This window comes from Pseudophryne corroboree, chromosome 3, assembly GCF_028390025.1.
Source record: "Pseudophryne corroboree isolate aPseCor3 chromosome 3, aPseCor3.hap2, whole genome shotgun sequence".
NCBI classification, from domain to species: domain Eukaryota; kingdom Metazoa; phylum Chordata; class Amphibia; order Anura; family Myobatrachidae; genus Pseudophryne; species Pseudophryne corroboree.
The window spans coordinates 475517460-475539806 of record NC_086446.1 but is presented as its reverse complement, the minus strand read 5'-3'; the positions used below and the strand labels follow the sequence as shown (position 1 = coordinate 475539806).

At 47.1% G+C, this 22347-nt stretch overlaps 1 protein-coding gene across 5 annotated transcripts in view; it reads left to right on the top strand.

Moving 5' to 3' along the window:
- The window catches only part of BPTF (bromodomain PHD finger transcription factor), a 313494-nt gene that overhangs the window by 106707 nt on the left and 184440 nt on the right, over positions 1-22347 (top strand). For 4 of the 5 annotated variants that reach the window (XM_063960818.1, XM_063960819.1, XM_063960815.1 and 1 more), the window contains exons 3-11: positions 13768-13991; positions 14659-14844; positions 14957-15106; positions 15766-15915; positions 16019-16203; positions 16784-17139; positions 17220-17351; positions 17577-17706; positions 17789-17921. In XM_063960818.1, the coding sequence (XP_063816888.1) occupies positions 13768-13991; positions 14659-14844; positions 14957-15106; positions 15766-15915; positions 16019-16203; positions 16784-17139; positions 17220-17351; positions 17577-17706; positions 17789-17921 (1646 nt within the window). The remainder of the gene's footprint in view (positions 1-13767; positions 13992-14658; positions 14845-14956; positions 15107-15765; positions 15916-16018; positions 16204-16783; positions 17140-17219; positions 17352-17576; positions 17707-17788; positions 17922-22347) is intronic. The other variant, XM_063960817.1, reaches the window with a different exon arrangement.

The following is a 22347-nucleotide window of genomic DNA, read 5'->3' as shown; positions in this document are numbered from 1 at the left end:
TCCAGCACTGTGAGGAGAACGGCGGCGCGGCTCCGGGGGTGGACGCCCAGTAAGAACCTGCGTTCACCCCCTCTGGAGCTAATGGTGTCCAGTAGCCGAGGAAGCAGAGCCTATCTTTGACAAGAAGGTCTGCTCCTCTCTCCTCAGTCCCTCGATGCAGGGAGCCTCTTGTCAGCAGTGCTCCCTGTGAAAAAGTAGTAAAAGATAGAAAAAAAATCCAAACAAAAATGCTTCTAGGCAGAGAACTCTGGAGAGCTCTCTGCTGTGCACCCATCTTGCTCTGGGCACAGTGTAAAACTGAGGTCTGGAGGAGGGGCATAGAGGGAGGAGCCAGTGCACATCCGGAGTCCAAAGCTTTCTTAAAGTGCCCTATCTCCTGCGGAGCCCGTCTATTCCCCATGGTCCTTACGGAGTCCCAGCATCCTCAGGGACGTTAGAGAAACCTTTGTTTTTTGATGGCTCAATGTACACAAACTTTGTTTAATACACAAAGAGGTCGAATCAATTCGGCAACTTAAGAATAGCGCCGGGAATTAGCCCCGACGCTATTCAATTCAGCTGCTAGTGACCCGCAATTGTCGGGAATTCTCCTCTCAACCCCGGGGGATGAGAGAAGAAACCCGACAAAAGTGCTGCCTCGCGGCCGGCGCGAGGCTGATTCTGTCGGGAATCAGCCTCGCGCCGGGGAGTTAAGTCGGAGAATGCCCGTTCTCCCGACAATTCAACCTGTTTAGTCTGCGAGAACGGGACATCGCCGACTTAACTGGAGCTGAATTGAATAGCGTCGGGAGCTAATTCCCAGCGCTATTCTTAAGTTGCTGAATTGAATCGACCCCAAAGTTATTAAAAATATTGTATTAAATAACCTTTAGGCTGTGGGTATAAGGTGTATATGAAACATAAATGAAATGTGTGAATGTACACACACTTTGTTTAATGCACAAAGTTATAAAAAATATTCTCTAAAATTTCCTTCAGGCTGTGTGTATAAGGGGTATATGAAACATAAATGCCTTCTGTGCTTAGATTTAGGTCCCATCACCATGATATCTCATTATGGTATGCAATTATTTCAAAATACGGAAAAATCCGATATCCAAAATACCTCTGGTCCCAAGCAATTTGGAAAAGGGATACTCAACCTGTACCATATTTCTGTAATGGCCAGAAAGAATAGGGTATCAAGTTGTAATATCAGACTGTGGTCAGGTTCTGAGTACAAACTTAAGCGCTGCCCTGTGCAGCAGCTGCCAGGAAGGAGGCAAATCCATATTATATTAGCACTAATACTGTAGCCTTAATTTGCTTCATTTAATGAACACTGTTATCCAACACACTAGATAGTATTGGTTGTATAGGTCAGATTTTTAATAAACTAGAATTTTTTTTAATGAGTATACACAGTATGTGATAACTAATGAATCTGCCCCATTAAGTGTATTTAATTGTTTTCTGTGCCCCCTGCTAGGGTACATCAAACGCCCCATGAATTTTTAAAAGTAAGAAAAATGATTTGTCCCCATGCTACATTTTTTAGAATTGTTAAGGATATATTGCATACAAATTTTGAAGAATCTGAGATATTTGTGGCCCACCATGCCCCTGAAGATTAAAGATTTCTATTTATTTTAAATGCAATAACACTTGTTTTAACTTCTCTGATACAATGACTTAAAACAATTTAGTAGGTTAATGATAGTGATTTATTCATTGTTAACAACTAAACAAAGAGATATAAGCAAAATTAGTGACGGAACAGTGAACAACATGTTACAGTTGGTGTCTTACAAAGTTGAAACTGTCTTATTGCTGGCCTTACGTAAGTTTGGTCTCTCTTTGCGATCATCTTCAACTACTTGGAGTACATTTTGATAGTGCTCTTCCTTCTTAGCCGATGATAAGAAGTCTGAACTAAGTTTGACACCACGTTCAGCACAATCATTGACAACATTCAATGCTTGAATATTGGTTTGTGAATTCTGATAAGCATCAGGTTCTTTCCATTCACCAATGTCTTTCGTAAGAAAATCACTGTGTAGCTGAAGAATGTTAAACATAAACCATGAATCTATTTCTGATGTGACATCTGAAAAAGAAGTAATGATTTGATTAATGTTTTGTGATTTGGATGGGAACAACCACGATAGGCCCATGAGGCTTCATGCTGTTCCCTTTCTTTGTTATATTCTTAAATCAATGTAAGACACGCATTCATGGCACACATACAAAAGTTGGCTTCGTTTTGCTAAAGTTACGGTAGTTGTTTTGTATAATGCAATACACATGCTTTAGTACCAAGATACAGACAATTTTTGGGTGTGGAGGTGGACCACCTAAGTCAAATCGTACATCAACAAAAATTTGCACAGTTTCTATGCTAAAAAGGAAAATTTTAAGAATAGTGACAGCAAGCATTCCGAATGTCGAGGAGTTTGATGCACCCTAATGTCTATAGCAATAAGCGTCTATTGGAGCTATTCAGCTGTTGCTCCAATTAGACGCACATTATCAGTTAAGGTGTCTGACTGCTCCAGGTTTAGCCACACAAATCAGGTTTGGGTGCCCAAACTTCGGACTTTTTAGCACCATTTTTCTTGCATCTCTTGAGGCATCTCGCGGGGCCGCAGACAAGGGGGAGGTAAGCGGCTTCTGTGCCCGCTCTTTACCGCGATCCATCGCGGCCGTAGGAGGCGGGCCGCGCGCTGTCGTGGACACTGAATACTGGGCTGCCGCTCCACTAACCACCAGGGTCACATCATGGGCACAGGTCAGGGGGAATTTTATTATAAATCTGTTTTTACACTGCCCGCAAGCACCCGGTGGGGATGCCAGCAGGGGGAGCAGGTTGGACCTGTGGCCCCTCCCCCAGCCCCAGGGCGCCCTTTCTACAAATATTCCCGCGCTGGAGCTGCTTCTCTCTCCCGGTCAGCAGCCATTACAGACAGAGCCTTGCTGTTCCTGGGACTGCTAGGGCAAACCCTACTCTGTGGAACCACCTGATTGCCAGTGCTGTGCTTCCTACAGGACACTTAAGTGTTCTACCTGTCACTGGGACAGTGTTAGTTAAGAAAGAGTGCATACATGCAGGGTTGTGTGGTACAAACACCCTGTGATATACATCCAGTGTTTACTGTGCATTGTTATATCTATTGTTAACACATATAGCCATACTGAGTATTACTTTGTATTGCTAGTCCAGTTCAGTTTTATGGTTCATAATTTCTGCATGGTAAACGTGTGACTTTGTGTGTGTGTGCATGTAGCTGCTGCGTGGTTGCCTTATTGAAGGGTATTTCACTCAGTGGGCTATTCCTATATTGCCATAGGGGGCCAAGTGTTTCAGGTTTTTTTTTAAGTTTAATGTAGGATCGTATCACAAGATATACTGACGGTGTATTTTTACTTGTGATTTATAGTCAACATATCTATATCTCTTGAACTCCCAGTCTCTGCTATCATAGGCCCGCTTTTCTGAGAGTTCTTGATAGGTATAGTGCTGCTAAACTTTGTACCAGGTTGCCCAATATTGTGCACATAGCTATGTCTGCTACACGTGGCAACGACGCTGGGGCTTCTCCCACACTGCGTGGTAGTGAGGCCGCGGACGTAACGGAGGATAATATGGCAGCTGAGAGTTCAGGTTCAGAGGGTTCCTTACCCCCCGGTGGGTCGGTAGCACCTGATGCATCAGAAGACCCACCTTGGGCTACATTTTCCACATTGTTAAACACGCTTGTGACTAAATTGATGCCCCCTGTGGGACCACCTGTGCCACTGCAACAGTTTATGGTCCCTGCTGTGAACCCGCCATGGGCGGATCAGCTTTCCACTCAGTTACAGCATTTGATACGATCTATGACTAAATCTAAGTGTCACTTTCGCCCGCCTAAGACTAAGTCGTCTTCTAAACGGGCCATTACCTCCTCCCAATCCACTGCTATTCCAGACACGTCCTCTGATGAGGACGGTGCATATACTGACCCCACAGACACTAACACTGATGTTTCTGATGGGGAAGGGATGTCATTGGTGGATGTCCCGGATTTGATTGAGGCTATCAGGCTCATTCTTCAGGTGTTTGATGAGCCTGAGACTGTCTCCAAGGAACCGGATAGGTTTAAACGTAAGAAGGTGGTTAAACAAGTTTTACCCCATTCTGAGCACCTGGTTGACATACATCAGGAATCCTGGGAAAATCTGGGGACAAAATTCACACCGAATAAAAGACTGTTGGCTCACTATTCTCTCTCGGTGGAGCTATGTAAAAATTTGAAAACCCCTCCGCCTGTAGATTCTCATGTATCGCGTATGGTTGTTTCCTCTGCTCTACCAGTAACTACCGTCACCTCTCTGAAGGAACCGACGGATCGACGTGTGGAGGGCTGTTTAAAAGCGATTTATACCCTATCGGGGGCTGTGCATAGGCCAACAATTGCCGCGATTTGGGCTGTTGAGGCGTGGGCTCAGGAACTGGAGGCGGAACTGCCATCCAACGCTTCTGAGCATGCTCGACAATGTCTCTCGTATATTGCCACGGCTTCTCTGTACCTTAAGAAGGCGGCCTCCGATGCCGGGGTGCTGCGGCGAAGGCTGCTACTACGTCCGTCTTGGCCAGACGTATCCTTTGGTTGAGATCCTGGTCGGTGGATATGGATTCCAAGAAAAACCCTGGAGGTGCTTTCTTTCAAGGGAGACATTCTCTTTGGAGAAGACCTCAATAAGATTGTGGCTGATCTGGCTACTGCTAAAACGGCTTGCCAACCTAGTATGGCTCCTTCAACACAGAAGGCTAAAAGTACTTTCCCTCGGCCCTTTCGTCCTCCAGGAAAAGCAAAAGATCAGGCACACCCAAAACAAGCTCATGCTTCCAGACCTGCCAAGCCCAGACCAAAGCGTGCCTGGGACGCCCGTCAGCCAGCTTCCAAGACTGACAAGCCTGCCGCATGACGGGCGGGCCTCCCTCTGGGGGAATCAAAGGTGAGGGGCCGACTTCTAGGTTTTGCCCAGGAATGGTTGAAGACCACTTCAGATGCTAGGGCGAGGGAAGTTGTCGCTCGAGCTTACGCCATACCCTTCAAGAATCGCCCCCCACAGCAGTTTTGCCTGACAGAGGTGCCTCTGGATCTAGCAAAAGCAAACACGTTGCACTCGGTGGTACATTCCCTCCTGACTACATGAGTGGTAGTACAGGTGTCTCTGGCTCAGAGAGGCAAGGGGTACTATTCACCGCTGTTTCTAGTCCCGAAACCGAACGGGTCCTCACGGCCCATTCTCAATCTGAAGTCCTTGAACAAGCATGTGCGGGTCTCCAAGTTTTGTATGGAAACTCTGTGCTCTATTGTTCTGGCCATGGAGCCTGGGGACTATATGGTCTCCCTGGACATACAGGATGCCTACCTGCATATTCCTATTGCGGTATCTCATCAACAGTACCTGCTGTTTGCGGTGGGCAACTTTCATTACCAATTTCGGGCGTTACCCTTTGGTTTGACAACTGCTTCCCGAGTTTTCACCAAAGTAATGGCGGTCATGACGGCTACATTCCGCCGTCAAAGGGTCAGGATACTACCGTACTTGGACGATTTGTTGATCCTGGCAAATTCCCCAGAACATCTCCTGTGTCATCTCGATCTGACGGTCCTGTGCATGAAAGCCCACTGGTGGCTGATCAACTGGAAGAAATCCTCCCTGGTTCTTGCTTGGAGCATGTTACACCTGGGAGCGTTATTGGACACTCACAACCAACGGTTGTCCCTGTCTCAGGAGAAAGTCCTGAAGCTTCAGGACAGGATTCCATGCTTCCTATCTCGTCCGCAAGTGTCGATACATTCTGCAATGTAAGTGCTGGGTCTCATGGTGTCTGCTTTCGACATGGTGGAGTATGCTCAGTTCCACTCTCGTCCTCTGCAGACGTTAATTCTGACCAAGTGGGAGGGCCTGCCTCACCGGATAAGATCTCACATGATCACATTGTCTCCGGAGGTTCGCCTGTCACTGAGCTGGTCTCTTCAGTACCGACAATTGAGCAGTGGCCGTCCCTTCTGGATATCCGACGGGGTCCTTCTGATGACGGATGCCAGTCTGAGAGGTTGGGGCGCGGTGTTGGAACAACACTATCTTCAGGGTCGGTGGACCAAGGAGGAGTCTCTACTTCCGATAAATATTCTGGAACTGCGGGCAGTGTTCAATTCGTTGACAATGGCCCAGCATCTAATACAGAACAGACCTGTTCAAGTACAATCGGACAACGCCACCACGGTGGTGTACATCAATCATCGAGGCGGCACTCGAAGCTGCATGTCAATGAGGGAAGTATCACGGATTCTTCAGTGGGCAGAACGCCATCTGCCGGCCATATACGCAGTGTTCATTCCGGGCGTCCTGAACTGGGAAGCGGACTATCTCAGTAGTCAGGACCTACACGCAGGAGAGTGGAGCCTCCATCCGGAGGTGTATCAACTTTTCGTGGACACGTGGGGCCTTCCAGATGTGGATCTGATGGTGTTTCGACACAATCACAAGGTTGTTCCAGTCTTCGGAGCAAGGACAAGGGTTCAACAAGCTGCGTTCATGGACATTCTGGCAATTTCATGGAATTTTCAGCTGCCTTATGTGTTCCCTCCTGTGTCACTCCTGCCCAGAGTCATACGGAAGTTCAAGCAAGAAGTAGGAAACCTGCTTCTGTTAGCTTCGGCGTGGCCCAGATGGCACTGGTTCTCTGATCTCCTGGGTCTCTCGTGGGATCATCCCCTTCTACTTCCACAATGACCAGACCTCCTAGTTTAGGGCCCTTGTGTTTACCAGGATTTGGCCTGTCTGGCTTTGACGGCATGGCTCTTGAAGCTTCCGTCCTGAGGGCCAAGGGTTTTTCTGAGGCGGTCGTTCAAACTATGTTGTAGGCCCATAAGCCGGCTTCTGCTCGGATCTACCATAGGGTCTGGAATGCTTACTTTACTTGGTGTGCGTCTCACAATCATGACGTTTTCAAGTTTAGTACGGCCAAACTTTTGGCCTTTCTACAACAGGGCCTGGACTTAGGCCTGCGTCTGGCCTCCCTCAAGGTTCACATCTCTGCCTTGTCGGTTTGGTTTCAGAGAAAGGTGTGTTGCAAATTCAGCCTCTTTATGTGCCACCTGTGGCCCCTTGGGACTTGTTGGTGGTTTTGGAGGCCTTGCCAGTGTCTCCGTTTGAGCCTCTTGCCTCTGCTGACCTTAAGTGGCTTTCCCTTAAGGTCCTGTTCTTGCTGGCTATTGCTTCAGCTAGAAGGGTCTCGGACTTGGGTGCCTTATCCTGCAAGTCTCCCTATTTGATTTATCACCGTGACCGGGCGGTTCTTAGTACGCAACCGGGTTATTTACCCAAGGTGGTGTCTTCCTTCCACCTTAACCAGGAGATTGTTGTTTCGACCTTATATTCTCCTTAGTTGGCGGCCTAAGAGCAGACTTTGGATGTGGTACGGGCTCTCCGTATCTACGTGAAGAGAACTTCCTCCATTAGGAAATCTGATTCTCTTTTTGTATTGTTTAGTTTTCACAAATGTGGCTGGCCTGCTTCCAAGCAGTCTCTGGCCAGATGGATTAGAATGGTAATTGCACATGCTTATGGACAGGCTGGTCGTTTGGCTCCTGTTACTATTAAGGCCCATTCTACTTGGTTGGTTGGACCTTCTTGGGCGGCCCACCGTGTTGCGACCCTTGAACAATTGTGCAAGGCGACTACGTGGTCCTCACGGAACACGTTTATAGGGTTCTATGCCTTTGATACCGCCGCTTCTCAGGATGCTTCCTTTGGACGCCGGGTTCTTGTGCCCGCTACAGTGCGTCCCCTCCCATAAGGAACTGCTTTAGGACATCCCCGATGTGGAGCCCAGTGTACCCCGCAGCAGAAAACGAGATTTATGGTAAGAACTTGCCGTGTTTAAATCTTTCTGCGAGGTACACTGGGCTCCACAAGGGGCCCACCCTGACGCACTTAGCTTCTTTGGGTTGGTATTGGCATAGCCGCTGACACCCTATCCTGTAGTGAGTGTGTGGTGTGCTTGGCTACGAGCGATTGGCGTCTCTGGTACCTGCTACTGCATTGGGCCGGTTAATGAAACGGAGTTTCCTGAGCATGGAGGCGTGGTTTATAGAGGAGGCGGAGCTGTGCATCTTGAAAACAGTCAAAAGCTTTGATCCTGTTGGTGCCTCGGATCAAGATCCTACTCTACACCCCAATGTGAATCCTTGTGGAGCCCAGTGTACCTTGCAGAAAGAGATTTAACAAAGGTAAGTTCTTTGTGTAAATCTAGTTTTTCCAGGTAATCCAGTGGAAATCGACAGAATCCAGATGTTCCAACGGGGGGACGACTGTGACGCATCCAGAGAACCAGGGTTGAGTCCCAAGGGTGGACTGGAGCACAAAGGGAGTTTGAATGCTTAGCACTCCTGCAGGAAAGCATGAATTGCAGAACATCCTGCTACTTTACGCTGAAACACCGAAAGGGCTGACACCTGCACCTTTAGGGAATCCAGACGCAGGCCCAAGTCCAGACCAGATTGCAAGAAAGCTAAAACTCTGGAAAGATGTAACACCGACAGGATGAAATGGCGGATAGTGCACCAAGTGCTTTGCAAATCCCTATGATAGATCCGAGCAGAAGGCGGCTTTCTAGCAGTGAGCATAGTCTGGATAACTGTGTTCGAGAACCCTCAAGCATTCAAGACTGACTTCTCAATAGCCACCTCGTCAAAGCCAGTTGTGGCAGATCTGGGTGCAGACATGGGCCGGGAAACAGGAGGTCTGCTTGTAGAGGTATGCGAAACAGTGACTCTATGGACAGGCTGCGGAGATTTGCATACCAGTCAGGAGCCACTAGAATGACCATCACTTTCTCTCTCTACAGCCAACGAGGGATCCAGGGGAGGAAAGCTTTTGGTGGGAAGAGATACACTAGTGGAAATGACCAAGGAGCTATCAGAGCGTTTAACGAGAAACTCGTCCGGATCTCTGGTCCTGGACCCGTATTGATGAAGTTTGCGAATGTAGCAGGGGGTTATCAGGTGTATGTGTGGCCGACCCCAGGGAGACACCAGCATCTGAAAAACCTTGGGATGAAGCGACCACTCGCCTGAATAGACGTCCTGTCAACTAAGAAGATCTGCTACCCAGTTCTGGACTTCTGGGAAGTAGACAGCTGACGGTGATAAAAGAAAGCACTCCACCCACTGGAGGATAAATCATACCTTTTTTCCTGGCATCTCAACTTTTGTTGCTGTCATGGTGGTTTATATATGCAATAGCTGTCGCTTTGTCCCTTTTGGTTTTGCACTGGGTGATTGCGAAGTAGTGATCCCGTCTGGCTTGGAGTGCTCGGCAGATGGCACGAAGTTCTAGGACGTTGATGGGGATACTTGTTTCCTGGCCTATCCAACGGGCCCTGAAATGAATGGCTTCCCAGCCCCGGTGACTGACGTCTGTGGCGAGAACAATCCAATCCTGGAGAAGAGGCGACCTGGAGCCACCAGAGGAGTTAGTCGAGTGTCCCTGAACAGAAGTATAAGCTGGTATTTGAGAGAGAGAGAGAGGCGAGCAGTTCCACTTTCGGAGAAGTGTGATCTGCAACAGCCTGGAGTGGAATTGGGCCTACTCTACCATGTCGAAGCAGGAAACCATCTTGCCAAGAATCCGCATACAAAGATGTATGGAGACCTTTCGCTGCCTGAGAAAGGATCAGATCATGGTCTGTAGATTCTGTAATTTGTCCCTGGGAAGGAATACCCTTTGGGCTGTAGTGTCCAAAATCGCACCCAGGTGAAGCATGGTTTAGGACGGAGCCAAACTGGACTATCTCCAGTTGATCAGTCAACCGTGGGAAAGTAACAGGTGCACCTCCAGAGCATGCATGATGGACCGAAAAGACTCCATCATGAACCTGGGAACTCGTAGGAAGAGGTTCAGCTTGTTGAGGATGAGACGAAAAGATCCGTTGGGCTTTTGAACCAAAAATAGATTTGCATAAAAGCCTGTTCCACTGAGGGGTCGGTCCTGATATAATCACCCACACTTCCAGGCGGAAGTTGATGAAAGCTTGAAGAGAGGTAGCCTTGCTGACCAGCTTTGGTAGACAGGTGGTAAAATTTGAACGGGTGGCTGTTCTTGAAAAGTGAAAGCGTATTATCCGGATACAATGCCTGACACCCCGGAGTCTGACGTGGAGTCTAGCCAGGCGTAAGCGAACAGAAGGCGACTACCCACCTTTGAGGATCCCAGGTAGGAGATATGCCTGTTATGCTGCAGGTTGTCGACCTGTTTGGGTGTCTGTCGGTGACCAGTCCAGGCCTGTCGGCTCTTGGGCTTGGCAGGCTTGGAAAAGGAGGCTTGAAATCTGGAAGAGGATTGTCCTCGTGCCTTTCCTTGCGAACGAAAGGAGGTTTGTTTGGTTTTAGGTGCTGCTGATGGAAGAAAAGCCATCTTAGAGGCCACGATTGTAGCCACAATCTTATCCAACTCTGGGTCAAAAAGGATCTCCCCGGAAAATGCAGTGCCCCTAAAGCCTTTTTGGATTCGGCCTCCGCTCTCCAAGAGCGAAACCAAAAGACCTGTGTAGCCGCTACTCAGGAAGTTGCCAGCATCCAAAGCCGTTTCGGCCAAATATGTATTAGCTTCCCAGATATTATCTACAATAGATAATTGTGAGCAGTGCTCTCCTGACTGGAAATCCTCCACCAAGGAGTCCACCCAACTACCTTTAACCATGGATACCCAGGCTGGATGAATGGCCACTCCCACTTTAGGTATTGTTCCAATTATTATTTTTTTGTCTGTGAAATTTCTGAGGGACGTCACAACCGGGATGGGGAGTGTGGTAGATTTAACTAACCGCGCAATGTGAGCCCCTACAGGTGGCGGCATTTCTCATTGCGAGGGTAGCTCGAGGAAATACGCCAGGACACTAAAAACTTGTTAGGGTGTGCCCAAGCATCTTTAAAAACGTTGTCTAACTGGGAGCAAGACTCAAAGGCTTTAGGATCCTTCTTTGGTTTCGTTTAAAGAGGGAAGCCTCCGCTGCAGGCTGTGTGTTGGTATCCTTAATTTGTAGGACCGAACAAACTGCTTTAATTAAATTGTCCACTCTGATGCTTATAGCATCTCACTGGGCCTCCCGGGGTGCGCACGCGCAGTGCGCCTGCTGTGTGTGCGCCCTCCCCAAAGGGCTTCAGTCTGCGATCGCTGCCGCTGTATGCTCTTGGGCCTACTGTTTGTCCACAGTGGTTCTGCTTCCTTTTTTTAAATAGTGAAGGCCCCAGGTTTGACTTGCCCTGTTCTAAGAGGTGTTGGTCGGGGTCTACAGGGGTGGTTTCCTTTTTAGACCAGTCTCCTGTTGTGCGACCACTGTTCAGGTTTGGTAGTAGAGTTCTGCAGGTTTTCAGCGACTTCCTGCCCTGGAAGTCGTTATAGGTGTATCCAGTATCCTTGACAATAGTGCCCACGGGTGTAGTATGGTTTGCCGGCGGTCAGCGTCCCGGCGCCGGAATCCCGACCGCCGGCATATCGACAGCTGGTCGAGCGCAGATGAGCCCCTTGCGGGCATGGTGGCGAGCTACGCGTGCCACACTATCTATTCTCCCTCCAGGGGGGTCGTGGACCCCCAAGAGGGAGAAAAGATGTCGGTATGCCGGCGGTCGGATTCCGGCGTGGTATGGTGGTCGCCGGGAGCCTGCCCGCCAGCAACCTGAAGACCACCCGTGCCCACACTTGATAACAAAAAGCATGTATAATTGGGTATGACCACCATGTGTGAAAAAATTTACCTTTTTCTCCACAATTTTCAACACAAGTTTGTAACATGTCTCTCTTATGGCCACATTCCTAGATGCTTTATCAGTTCTTGATTTAATGGTGGACCAAACATCATCAGTAGGGTTTGGGAGGTCTGCTTCCCAAGTTAGTTTGTGGTTTTCGGTCACGAGGATTTGGGGCCAAAATAGTGATAGATAAAAGTTGTTACCTTTTCGACCAACGGAGTATGTACAAAGACTTTCAAATTGAGATAGCATTCAAAGGGCATGGTTCAATTTGATGACAGTTGAATAGTGTTGGTAATTACCTCACGGGGCTATTCAATACAGTGCAGTGGTGAGTCTGAGAATGCCCGTTCTCCTGCACTAAACAGGGTGTTTTGTAGGGAGAAGCGGTATTCTATGATCTAAGTTCCAGGGTGCGAGAAGAAATCCCGGCGTTGGGTGTCAGAGAGCGCTGTATTAAATATCCCCGGGGGCTAATTTGAAGCGCAGTTCAACTGCCATCAAATTGAATAGTGCCCAAAGTTTGTTAGATGAAAGGTGAGAGTCAACAAATCTCTTAAGCTGTACTTATTGGAATTGGTAAGCGGCAGTGCTTGAGCCGATTTAATGGCCAGTCACTTACAAGGCATTATTTCGCCTTGTAAGTGATTGCCCCTTTAAAAAAAACAATCAGTGATCGGCCTGCATCTCCGATGATCTCGGACCCTGTTACATCTCACCCTTAATACCCAACCAGGTCATAAGCACAATGAAAATTAATTTAACTTTGTCTAGATTGCGAAAATAGCATTTGCTATTTACATAACGTAGAAACATAACCTTATTGTGTACGAATGACAGAAAAAAAAAAAAGTAAAATGCTTTCTTAAAATAGTGTAATATAATACAGCGGAAATCAATAAAGGACACCCTATCCGCTTCAGAAGTTAATCTGCAATGAGACAATCTAAAGTCTAGTCTTGATCAGTATTGTATTTGGACCAGTCTTCATACACATGCAAGTGAAACATCTACTGATAGGCGTATATGCGCATCTGTGCAAGTGTGTTTTCTCCAACTATGGGGTATATTCAATTGAAGTTGAAAACTGCCGTCTGTCAAAAAGACGGCAGTTTTCGACTTTTTAAGGTCGAATCGTGATTCCACCTATTCAATATTTTCGACAAGTCGATGAATTCGACTTGTCGAAAAGCACGTGGTTCGGCGGAATAGCTGCCGATCCACGTGCTTGTGTCGAAAACGGGCCCCCTTTTCGACCATCTTAGTCCGACATCAAAAGATGTCGGACTGAGATGCTGACCCAGAGGAGGAGAGGGGGGAGAGCCGCAGGGAGATCGGGGACTGCCGCGGGTAGCCAGAGGAGATCAGCGCTACAGTAGCGCTGCAGAAGGATGTCACACAGCCGCGCCGCTCACGGCAGCGTCCACCCGGCTCCAGCACGCTTGATGGAGTCGGGTGGACACTGCCGTGAGTTTGGGCGGCTGCGTGACATCCTTCTGCAGCGCTGCTGTAGCGCTGACATCCTCTGGCTGCCGGCGGCTGTCCCCCGCTGGTCTCCCTGCGGCTCCACCCCCCTCCTCCTCTGGGTCACTCATCTCAGCTCGACTTGAAAAAGTCTAATTGAGATGAGATTTGAATAGGGGTTGTCGGATCCATTCCGACAAATGCATGTCGGAATGGATCCGACTTCAATTGAATATACCCCTATGTGTACATGCTCCCTTGCTTTTCTCAGTTTGTGTTTGCACTTCTCTACCCTATTCTGCCTCCAAACGCAAGGTTACTGCAAATATACGTTATTCCTTTTTTAGTGGACCTGCTCAGTACAGGTGTGTATGTTATACCCTAAGCGTATACTCCAACTCAGCATGAGCATCTTAATGTTTTGTACCAAGTCCGTTAAGACATCAAAGTGTTCTAAGTGTTCAAGTGTTGCAATGTGTTTATTGATCATCATCTGATGTAACTATTTTCTTTGTAGAGAAGAAGACACTGAAAAAGAGAAGGACAAGAAGATCTGGTACTACAGTACAAAACCACAACTGGAGGAGTTAATGGATTGTCTGGACAAGACCTGCTATGAAGCTGACCTCTGTAAAACTCTAGAGGACTTACGCGAAGAAATCCATAGACATATGGACATAACCGAAGAGCTGACCAATAAAGCAAAGGGAAACAATAGATCCTATTTATCGGTAGTCAACGGTATGAGATTGCTGTGTCGACTTATAGAGGATTTTTTATATTGCTGATGGAGAGCAATAAATGGGCAATACTCAGTTGTTATGTGCCCGCAATCTCCTGTCTAAAGTGACGGGCGATTGCTGGCGCAATTAATTATTTTTATTTTACGCTGATCACACCCATAAAGGCCGGGTGTAGCTGTGTAAAGCAGCTAAACCCAAACAAAGTGCTGGGCAGTTTTGCTAAAAGTGCCGTTTGGGAGCCCAAATGGGTCACTTTTTGCGCATTTCAGCTCGCCACCGCCGCGGGATGCAAGCTGTTATGTAGACGCCGGCAGCAATCACGACCCAAACGGAGCTACAATTGAATAGATCTGTTTGGGCTCCATCTAGTGGCTGCTGGCGGGACAACATTTGAATCTAACCCATTGTATTCCATTCAGTGAATTTCAGCTTTTTTCTACGTTTATCCTATCACATACCTATGGTGATGTATGGAAGTGTGGTTGATCTTTACTTGCATTACAACCTTCTGAATGCAGGTATATAGGCGTACGATGATTACGTAGCATATGTTCCCTTTATCTCTGTCTATTCCTCTCTGTCTTTCTTTGTTTGCTTTACAAAGTGAACATTCTATTTTAGACATAGTTAAGTATATAAAAATGTAATTCTCTTTGTATACATAGAGGAAATAATGGAGCGGCTGAAAGCCAAACAAGAGGAAGCGGAGCTGAGCAAGGCGTCAGCTGAAGGTGAGAAGTCAACAGAAGGTATCTGTGCAGGTGAGGGAGAGAGCACCAAGCAACTCTGTTCCAACTCAAAAACAGGGCAGGATGGGGCTCAAGAGGTGACGGAGGAAGGGGTGACAGGAGGTGAGAAATCTATCATCAGACTTTGCTTGTCATTCAGTGTATTGATGAGTAGTTCAACATAGCTTCACTCCAGTTTCCTCATGTAAACTAATGTTGTATACTTTTAATGTAGAAACAACAGAGGTTGATAAAAGCAGCATGGAAGAGCCTTCATCTACTGAACCCCAAGCTAAAGAACTTGAGAAGATGCCATTTTTGGATAACAGTAAAGAGACGCATGTTGACAAAAGTACAGATCCTGCATCATCCTTTTCTTCACCAGGTACTGTCTGTTAATGTATTCTTTGCTAGGAGTGTGGGCGTTGCCCCTGTAGCAGTTTTTTTTTCTGATTAGTCTTCTCAAGTCAGCATTCACCCATATCCCAGCCTGAACATTTCCACTCTCACTAAAGATGGTGAGAGTATCATACATTTTGTTATAAACTTCCCCACCTCATGGATTACATGCGTAAAGAGAAGTGGGCTGTTTTGAATTATACCTTGTTTCACCCCTTCCATGTGTAGGTAAATCAGGCCTTTACAAATGTATCCTAAATATTGAACCCAGCTTATTCTAGTGAGCAGTAATTTGTTATTTTTAATTCTTCTACAGCGATCAGCATTTCATGCCAGACTGTGGCCCAAAATGTCTTTAAGCTCAATATTCCAGATCTCCAAGTTAAGCAGTCAGAGCCACTCACGTGTGCAGTGCATCGGCAGTCTTCACATCCTAAAGTTGTGGCTCTAACTGCTGCTGTTACTCTATCCAAAGCTGTACTTGCAAGCGTTATCACCTGGAACCAGTTGTTATGCGTTCCTTCTCAGTCAGTCAGTGTTTGTTCGTATCACCTTGAAAAGAAGAAAAAAAAGGTTGGGGTACAGGAAAGGTGATGTGCGTATTGTACAGCCCTCAAGTAAATTTTATGTATTTCCTAATAACAGAAGCTGCTGATGCTACGTTGAGTACCGGTGTCACCTCTGGGACCCACTCTGTCAGTGATGATAACCGAACCAGCAATACTGCACCTGACCAACAGGGGGAGAGCTTTAATATAGTATCCCAGCAACCAGCTTCCAAGCAAGATAATGCAGGTGAGGGTGAACTTCTTATTTCACTGCCAGAAATAAGATGATATGCAATGTCTACTTATCCTTTGACTAACTTAGCCTATTTTTTTTTTTTTTGGTTCCTCAGTCTCTGGAGATATGAAGTTGGAAAAAGGTACTGGGGAGGCATCTGAGCCTACATGTATGGTGAAGGGACCCTTGAGGATGGTGACAAGGTTACGGAACCCCGACAGCAAGTTAAGTCTGTTGAAGAATCACCAGTACTCTGACGCAGTCCATGAAGCAAATAAGATTTATAAGGAAGGCAGAGAGGTTTGTGTTTTGCGTCGGCCACATAAGGACCAACTGCACTCAGTGGGACACCTAACCTACCCTTTGGTTCTCTTCTATTTTCAGCTGAGTTTATGGGCTTAGAAACCTTTCTGTGCTATTGAATATTCACCATCTGGTATCTATAGAACTTCCCAAAATCTCCAGAGAATCTGCCATAGCTGGTAAAGGATTCCTTGAATATGGAGGGCCTCCCTTTGCGCTGGTCACTGGAGCAGGCTTTTATTCCAGTACATTTGCGTTTGAATAACTTCATGTCTTCACAGGGTTTTGTGGACCATAAGGCCATGTGGACAGTTATTTTGGAAAATAATTTTTGCTTAACTTTTTTAATTTCAGCTTTTAAAGGTGTCCCTGTTATGTCTGAGTGCTGTAATAATAACTTGCAAACCTCTATATAGACTGTTTAGAATCCTTAGTTAACATTTCCATTTTATATACAGTTGCGTTGGTATCATTTGTATAAGTTGTACAGCTCCAGAACCAGGACCACAAACTGTAAGCGACTGGTGGTCCGTAAAAGTCTCTACTTTATTAACTTGCCTTTGTTTTGCTGTTACAGGTCCTAGTGGTTAATTCTCAAGGTGAGATCTCCCGGCTCAGCACCAGAAAAGAAGTAGTTATGAGGGGCATCTTGAGCAATTACTTTAAGCTTGGACAGGAAGGGAAATACCGTGTCTACCACAACCAATACTCCACCAACTCTTTTGCACTGAATAAGCACCAGCACAGAGAGGATCATGATAAGCGAAGGCATCTCTCCCACAAATTCTGCGTGTCACCCATGGGCGAGTTCAAGTGGAATGGGTCTGTTCATGGCTCTAAGGTATTGACCATATCAACTCTGAGGCTCACCATCGTTCAACTTGAGAACAATATCCCTGCTCCCTTTCTCCATCCCAACTGGGCCTCACACAGGTACTGTACGTAATGCTATGAGTGCTATTACATGTAGAATAAATATATGGCGTGTGATCGGACTGACATTTCGTTTGCAGGTCCAACTGGATCAAAGCTGTTCAGATGTGCAGCAAGCCTCGCGAATTTGCTCTGGCATTAGCAATACTGGAATGTGCCATTAAACCTGTTGTCATGTTACCCATTTGGAGGGAGTCCTTAGGACACACAAGGTAATTATGTGTATTCCATCACAAAAATATGCTAATCTAACACAATCAATAATAAATCATTCCTAACACTTGTAGTTAAAAATTGGTCCTCCTATAGCATGATGTGCATTAAGAAAGTAATATGTTTTTTATTTTATTTTACACAGCATGTCAAATAAATGTTTTTATCTTATATAAGTGTTTAGTTAAACTCACAGTATATCGCTAAAAAGAATTTATGTCCAGGTTGCGGAGGATGACCTCTATGGAAAGAGAAGAAAAAGACAAAGTGAAGAAGAAGGAGAGGAAACAGGAGGAGGAGGAGAGCATGCAGCAGGCCACTTGGGTCAAGTACACTTTCCCTGTGAAACATCAGGTACCTTTTACTGTAATGGTTCATATTCTGCTGGTTAATTTACAATTATCACTGCAAAACATGACATGAACATTTTTTTCAGGTTTGGAAACAGAAGGGTGAAGAATACAGAGTGACTGGGTATGGTGGGTGGAGCTGGATTAGTAAAACTCATGTCCATCGGTCTATGCCTCGGTTCCCTGGAAAGACAAATGTCAACTACAGGAAAATGTTGGGTTAGTAACTGCAGGATTTGTTCCTGTATATTTGTATAGGCGCAGTTACTGTCGAAATACTAACTGTTGTGTTTGTTTATTTCTGGTTTGTGCTGCTGCTTTACAAGCATTTTTTCTCTCTATAATCCACTAGGGGACACTGGAGATCTATACAGCTGGGTGGGGGGGAGGGGGGGGGGGGGGGGGGGGGGGGGGGGGGGGGGAGTGGAGAAGGCTGCGGACTGGAGGTGGCACAGTGAATTAATTAAATAAAAATTATTAAAAGCTGGCTCCTTCCCCCTTCATGTCCCCCTATTTCTCCAGTTTGAGAAATTGTGCTAGGAGGTGGAAGCACAGAAAGGAGCTCTTGCTCCATATAAGGTTTTTTATTGTTTGTGTGGCCCGATCCCACCTGACAGAAAGGAGGGTGCAGGCTTATTTGGAGTGTACTTTAGGAGTACACTTGAGACTAAGATCCTGGTGGAAGGGATCAGCCTCTCACACAGAAGTCTTCCTCTAGCAGTGAGTAGTGTACTGCAGCGCAGCTCCTAAATATAGTTCCCCCTGCTGGGCCGACAAGCGCTGGAGGGAAGCAGCCGGGTAGACATAGCGGGCTGCTCCGCAGAGGCAGGGCGCAGCGCGGCTCAGGTGGCTGACGGGTTGGCGAGCACAGCTAGGGGGTGTGCAGCTTGGAGCCGCTTGGCGGCTTCCTCAGTCGTCGCTCGCTGTAGACAAATAGCACAGCCAGAGACGCCATTAGCGGGTATGTAGATATATCAGAGCATGGATAGATCAGAAAGCGCATTCAGATCCAGCAACAGGAGGGTGCGGACAGGCGCGGGGATGGTCTGTTCCTTGCTGCAGGGAAGCCTAGCAGTGAGGTGAACAAAAAAAAATTCAGTTTCGGCCATCTTGTTTTCTTAATTGGGCGCGCTGGCAGAGTGGGATTTCAACTGAGAGGGGAGGTGGAGTTGTAAGGCACTCAGTCCCCTGTTGTCTATTCCTCAGAGCAGCAGCCATGTTATTTGTGTACAGTCTGCACTGCATCAGGTTGAAAGGGAAGTGGAAGCCTTTTAATGCGCTGGCTCATAGGTAAACTGCTGTTGGAGGAGCTTCTGTATTTATCAGTATGATATTAATAATATATATTATCTTCCAGAGGACGCTGCTGACAGGTCCTACGGAGAAGGAAGCATCAGAAGTATCAACCCTGTCACAGATCAACCTGTCTCAACAGTTGGTGGTGTGGGGCTTGTAAACCTCTGGCTGGTTGTTTAAAAAAAAATAAAAAATATTTTTTTGTTTTTTCTCTTACGTCCTAGTGGATAACGGGGTCTTGTACTTTAGTACCATGGGGTATAGATTAGGTCCACTGAAGCCTGGCACTTTAAAAACCCTTTTAGTGTGTTTTTGTGTGCTGGCTCCTCCCCTCTATGCCCCTCCTACCAGACTCAGTTTAGAAAAATGTGCCCAGGAGCCGGGTTCATTTCTCTGGAGCTCCAGAGAGTTTCCTTTTAGTTTTTATTTTAGTTTATTATTTTCAGGTAGCCCTGGTTGGCAACCAGGATACGTACTTTGTGGGACTTAGAGGGGGGACCGAACCAACTGCCTGAGGGTTAATGGTCCGTAATCCCAGCTGACGGGACACTGAGCTCCTGAGGTGCTGATCACATATCGTCAGTATGTGTGCCCACACCGGCAGATAGTCGCCACCCTCTGACAGATGCCGAAGTACAAGGTGCGGTGAGTGTTACACTGGGGTCCCCGGTGCAGTTTGGCGGCAAGTCATGCGGCGGTCACGGGCCCAGAGCTGTAGTGCCCGGCGTGGACAAACTGGCTAAGCCCTGCTCACTGTCTCAACAAGGGCTATGTGTGTACTGTCTGCATATATGATGTTGCTTGTAACATAACCAGTATAAAAATTTGTATCAGGGGGCGTGGCTTCCCGGAGCGGGACCTGAGGCTGGGAGGTGCCATTTCCTGCTGCTGCGGATCAGGCTGCTTACACATTGCTCCTCCGGAGACCCACAGTGCTACAGGTCTCTGTACTGGTACCAAAGGGTCATAGTAAAGGGGGGAGCACATCAGTGGCAGCGCCGCTGCACTACTGTCAGGTCATACATTTAGTTACAGATATTATACTTCTGTGTGCTGGTGTCTGCTCCCCAGTGTCACTCCAAGGGCGCTCTTGGGTCTGTGTGGAGGTGTTTGGATAGTGGGCTGCGCTTTTTTACAGTTGTGTAGGATGTCTGTGGACATGGTAATGTGTACTGCATGTAATTCATCCCCATCTTCAGCGGGGTCACTCATGTGTGAGCAATGTTCGTTATCACGACAGGGACCGAACTCACAGGCACCTGACTGGCTTGATAGCTTTAACAGCATGATTCAGAATGTCAATTCAGAATTAGCAGCAGCTAGAATAGAGAGACAGGCGTTAAAGCATTCTATTGATTTTGTGGCTAAGGCAGCAGATGCCAAGAAGGGTTTCTCAGCCCCCTCTAGGTGTTTCACATAAAAGCTCACTGCCACAAGTGCTCCAGTCTGATTCTGATCAGCCTGATGTGGATGATGATGATATGGATGAGGACAGATTGCTGTCCCGTGGAGTAGAGGCTCTCATTTTTTGCTGTGACAGAGGTCCTCCACATACCAGATCAGGAGGCAGAACCAGATGAGGAGTTATACTTTAATGTTACACCCAAGTGCTCAGCAACTTTTCTGGGTGTCTAAGGAATTAAACTCCCTGGCCAGGGAGGCTTGGTTGAACCATGATAAGAAATTAAAAATTCCTCAGAGGTTTCTATCTACCTTTCCCCTCCTAGCTGAGGACAGAAAGGTATGGGAAAAAACCCTGTCAGTCGATAACGTAGGTATCCAGGCTATCTAAGAAATTGGTACTGCCAGTACCAGGGGCTATGTTCATGAAAGAGCCGGCTGACCGTAAAATTGAGACCACGCTCAAGGCAATTTATACGGCAGCAGGCGCTGCACAATGTCCCACAATAGTTTGTGGGTGGATTTCCAGGGCGGTATTCAAGTGGTTTGATGCTGTTATTGACGGTTTAGACTCTCTGCCCCGGGATGAGGTCATTACTCTGCTGCAACATATACAGGATGCTGCAAATTTTATGAGCAAGTCTATTAAAGAGGTGTGTAAGATAAATGGCCGCACTACTGCTATGGCTGTTTCGACACGCAGAGCCCTGGGCAGCAATTAGGACCTCTTGGCAAAAGTTGGGCATATATACAGTTGGGCACTGTATATATGCATGAGTCCCCGCCATAATTTTACACAGAAACGCGGGACAGAAGCCCGCCGCTGAGGGGGCGGGGCTTCTTCCTCAGCACTCTCCAGCGCCATTTTCTCTCCACAGCTCCGCTGAGAGGAAGCTCCCCAGGCTCTCCCCTGCAGATTCACGGTAGAAGAGGGTAAAAAGAGAGGGGGGGGCACATAAATTAGGCGCAAAAACATTATATACAGCAGCTACTGGGTTAACACTAAGTTACTGTGTGATTCCTGGGACATATAGCGCTGGGGTGTGTGCTGTTATGCACACCAGTGCCTGCAGGAAAGTACTAGTGTCAGAACTGTTATGCACTCCAGTGTCTGCAGGAATGTACTGGTGTTTGAACTGTTATGCAAAACAAATGGACTCACAGACAAACTGGGGAATATGACATAACGTACACAGAAGGTGATAGGGTAACAAAATACACACACAGTGAACAGAGAAGCCCAGAGGCTAAGGAACTGGGTATCTCCCTTGTATTAGAACTGCTCAGATGTAAAAAGCAAGATGTTGTGTTTTAATACGTAGAGAACCCGAAATGCTGTTGCTAAGGGCAACAGCAAAACCCTAAAGGGTTACCAACGGGTGTGGCAGTAAACTCCTTGGTCAGAGATGGAATGATAGACACAAGGAGAGCCTCCACAATCCTGATTCTCACTTGCAGTGCACAGGTTTAAGCTTACTGCCACTAAACTGACCCCTGACACCTAGCACAGTGAGACAGGATTAGACAGGCAAGTGTTAGAATACAGCCGCAAACTTGCTAAGTTCACAGAGTAATAACAGAACCCCAGCAAGCTAAACGACTGACTCCAGTCTTACTGCTAGGTCTGGATTGGCAGAGTGTAATACCAAATCCCCAGGCCTATTTGCAGTAAGCAACAAACAAATACAAAGCTACACAGTACTGGCTAACTTTCATGAACTGACTAACCAACAGAGATTCAGCAGCATCTGCTTACCCTGAAAAGAGGCCTTATAAAGCAGGTGCTGTCCACGCCCCACTCAGACCTCACAGACTGTGAGCACAAAAACCAGCACCGGATCCCCTGCCGTGCACAGAGCCTATAACCACTGCACAGCAAAAGACCCGAACCGGAGTATCAGCTGCGCTCAGGTTACTCCACTAGCACTTGTCTCCCGGTTGCCATGAC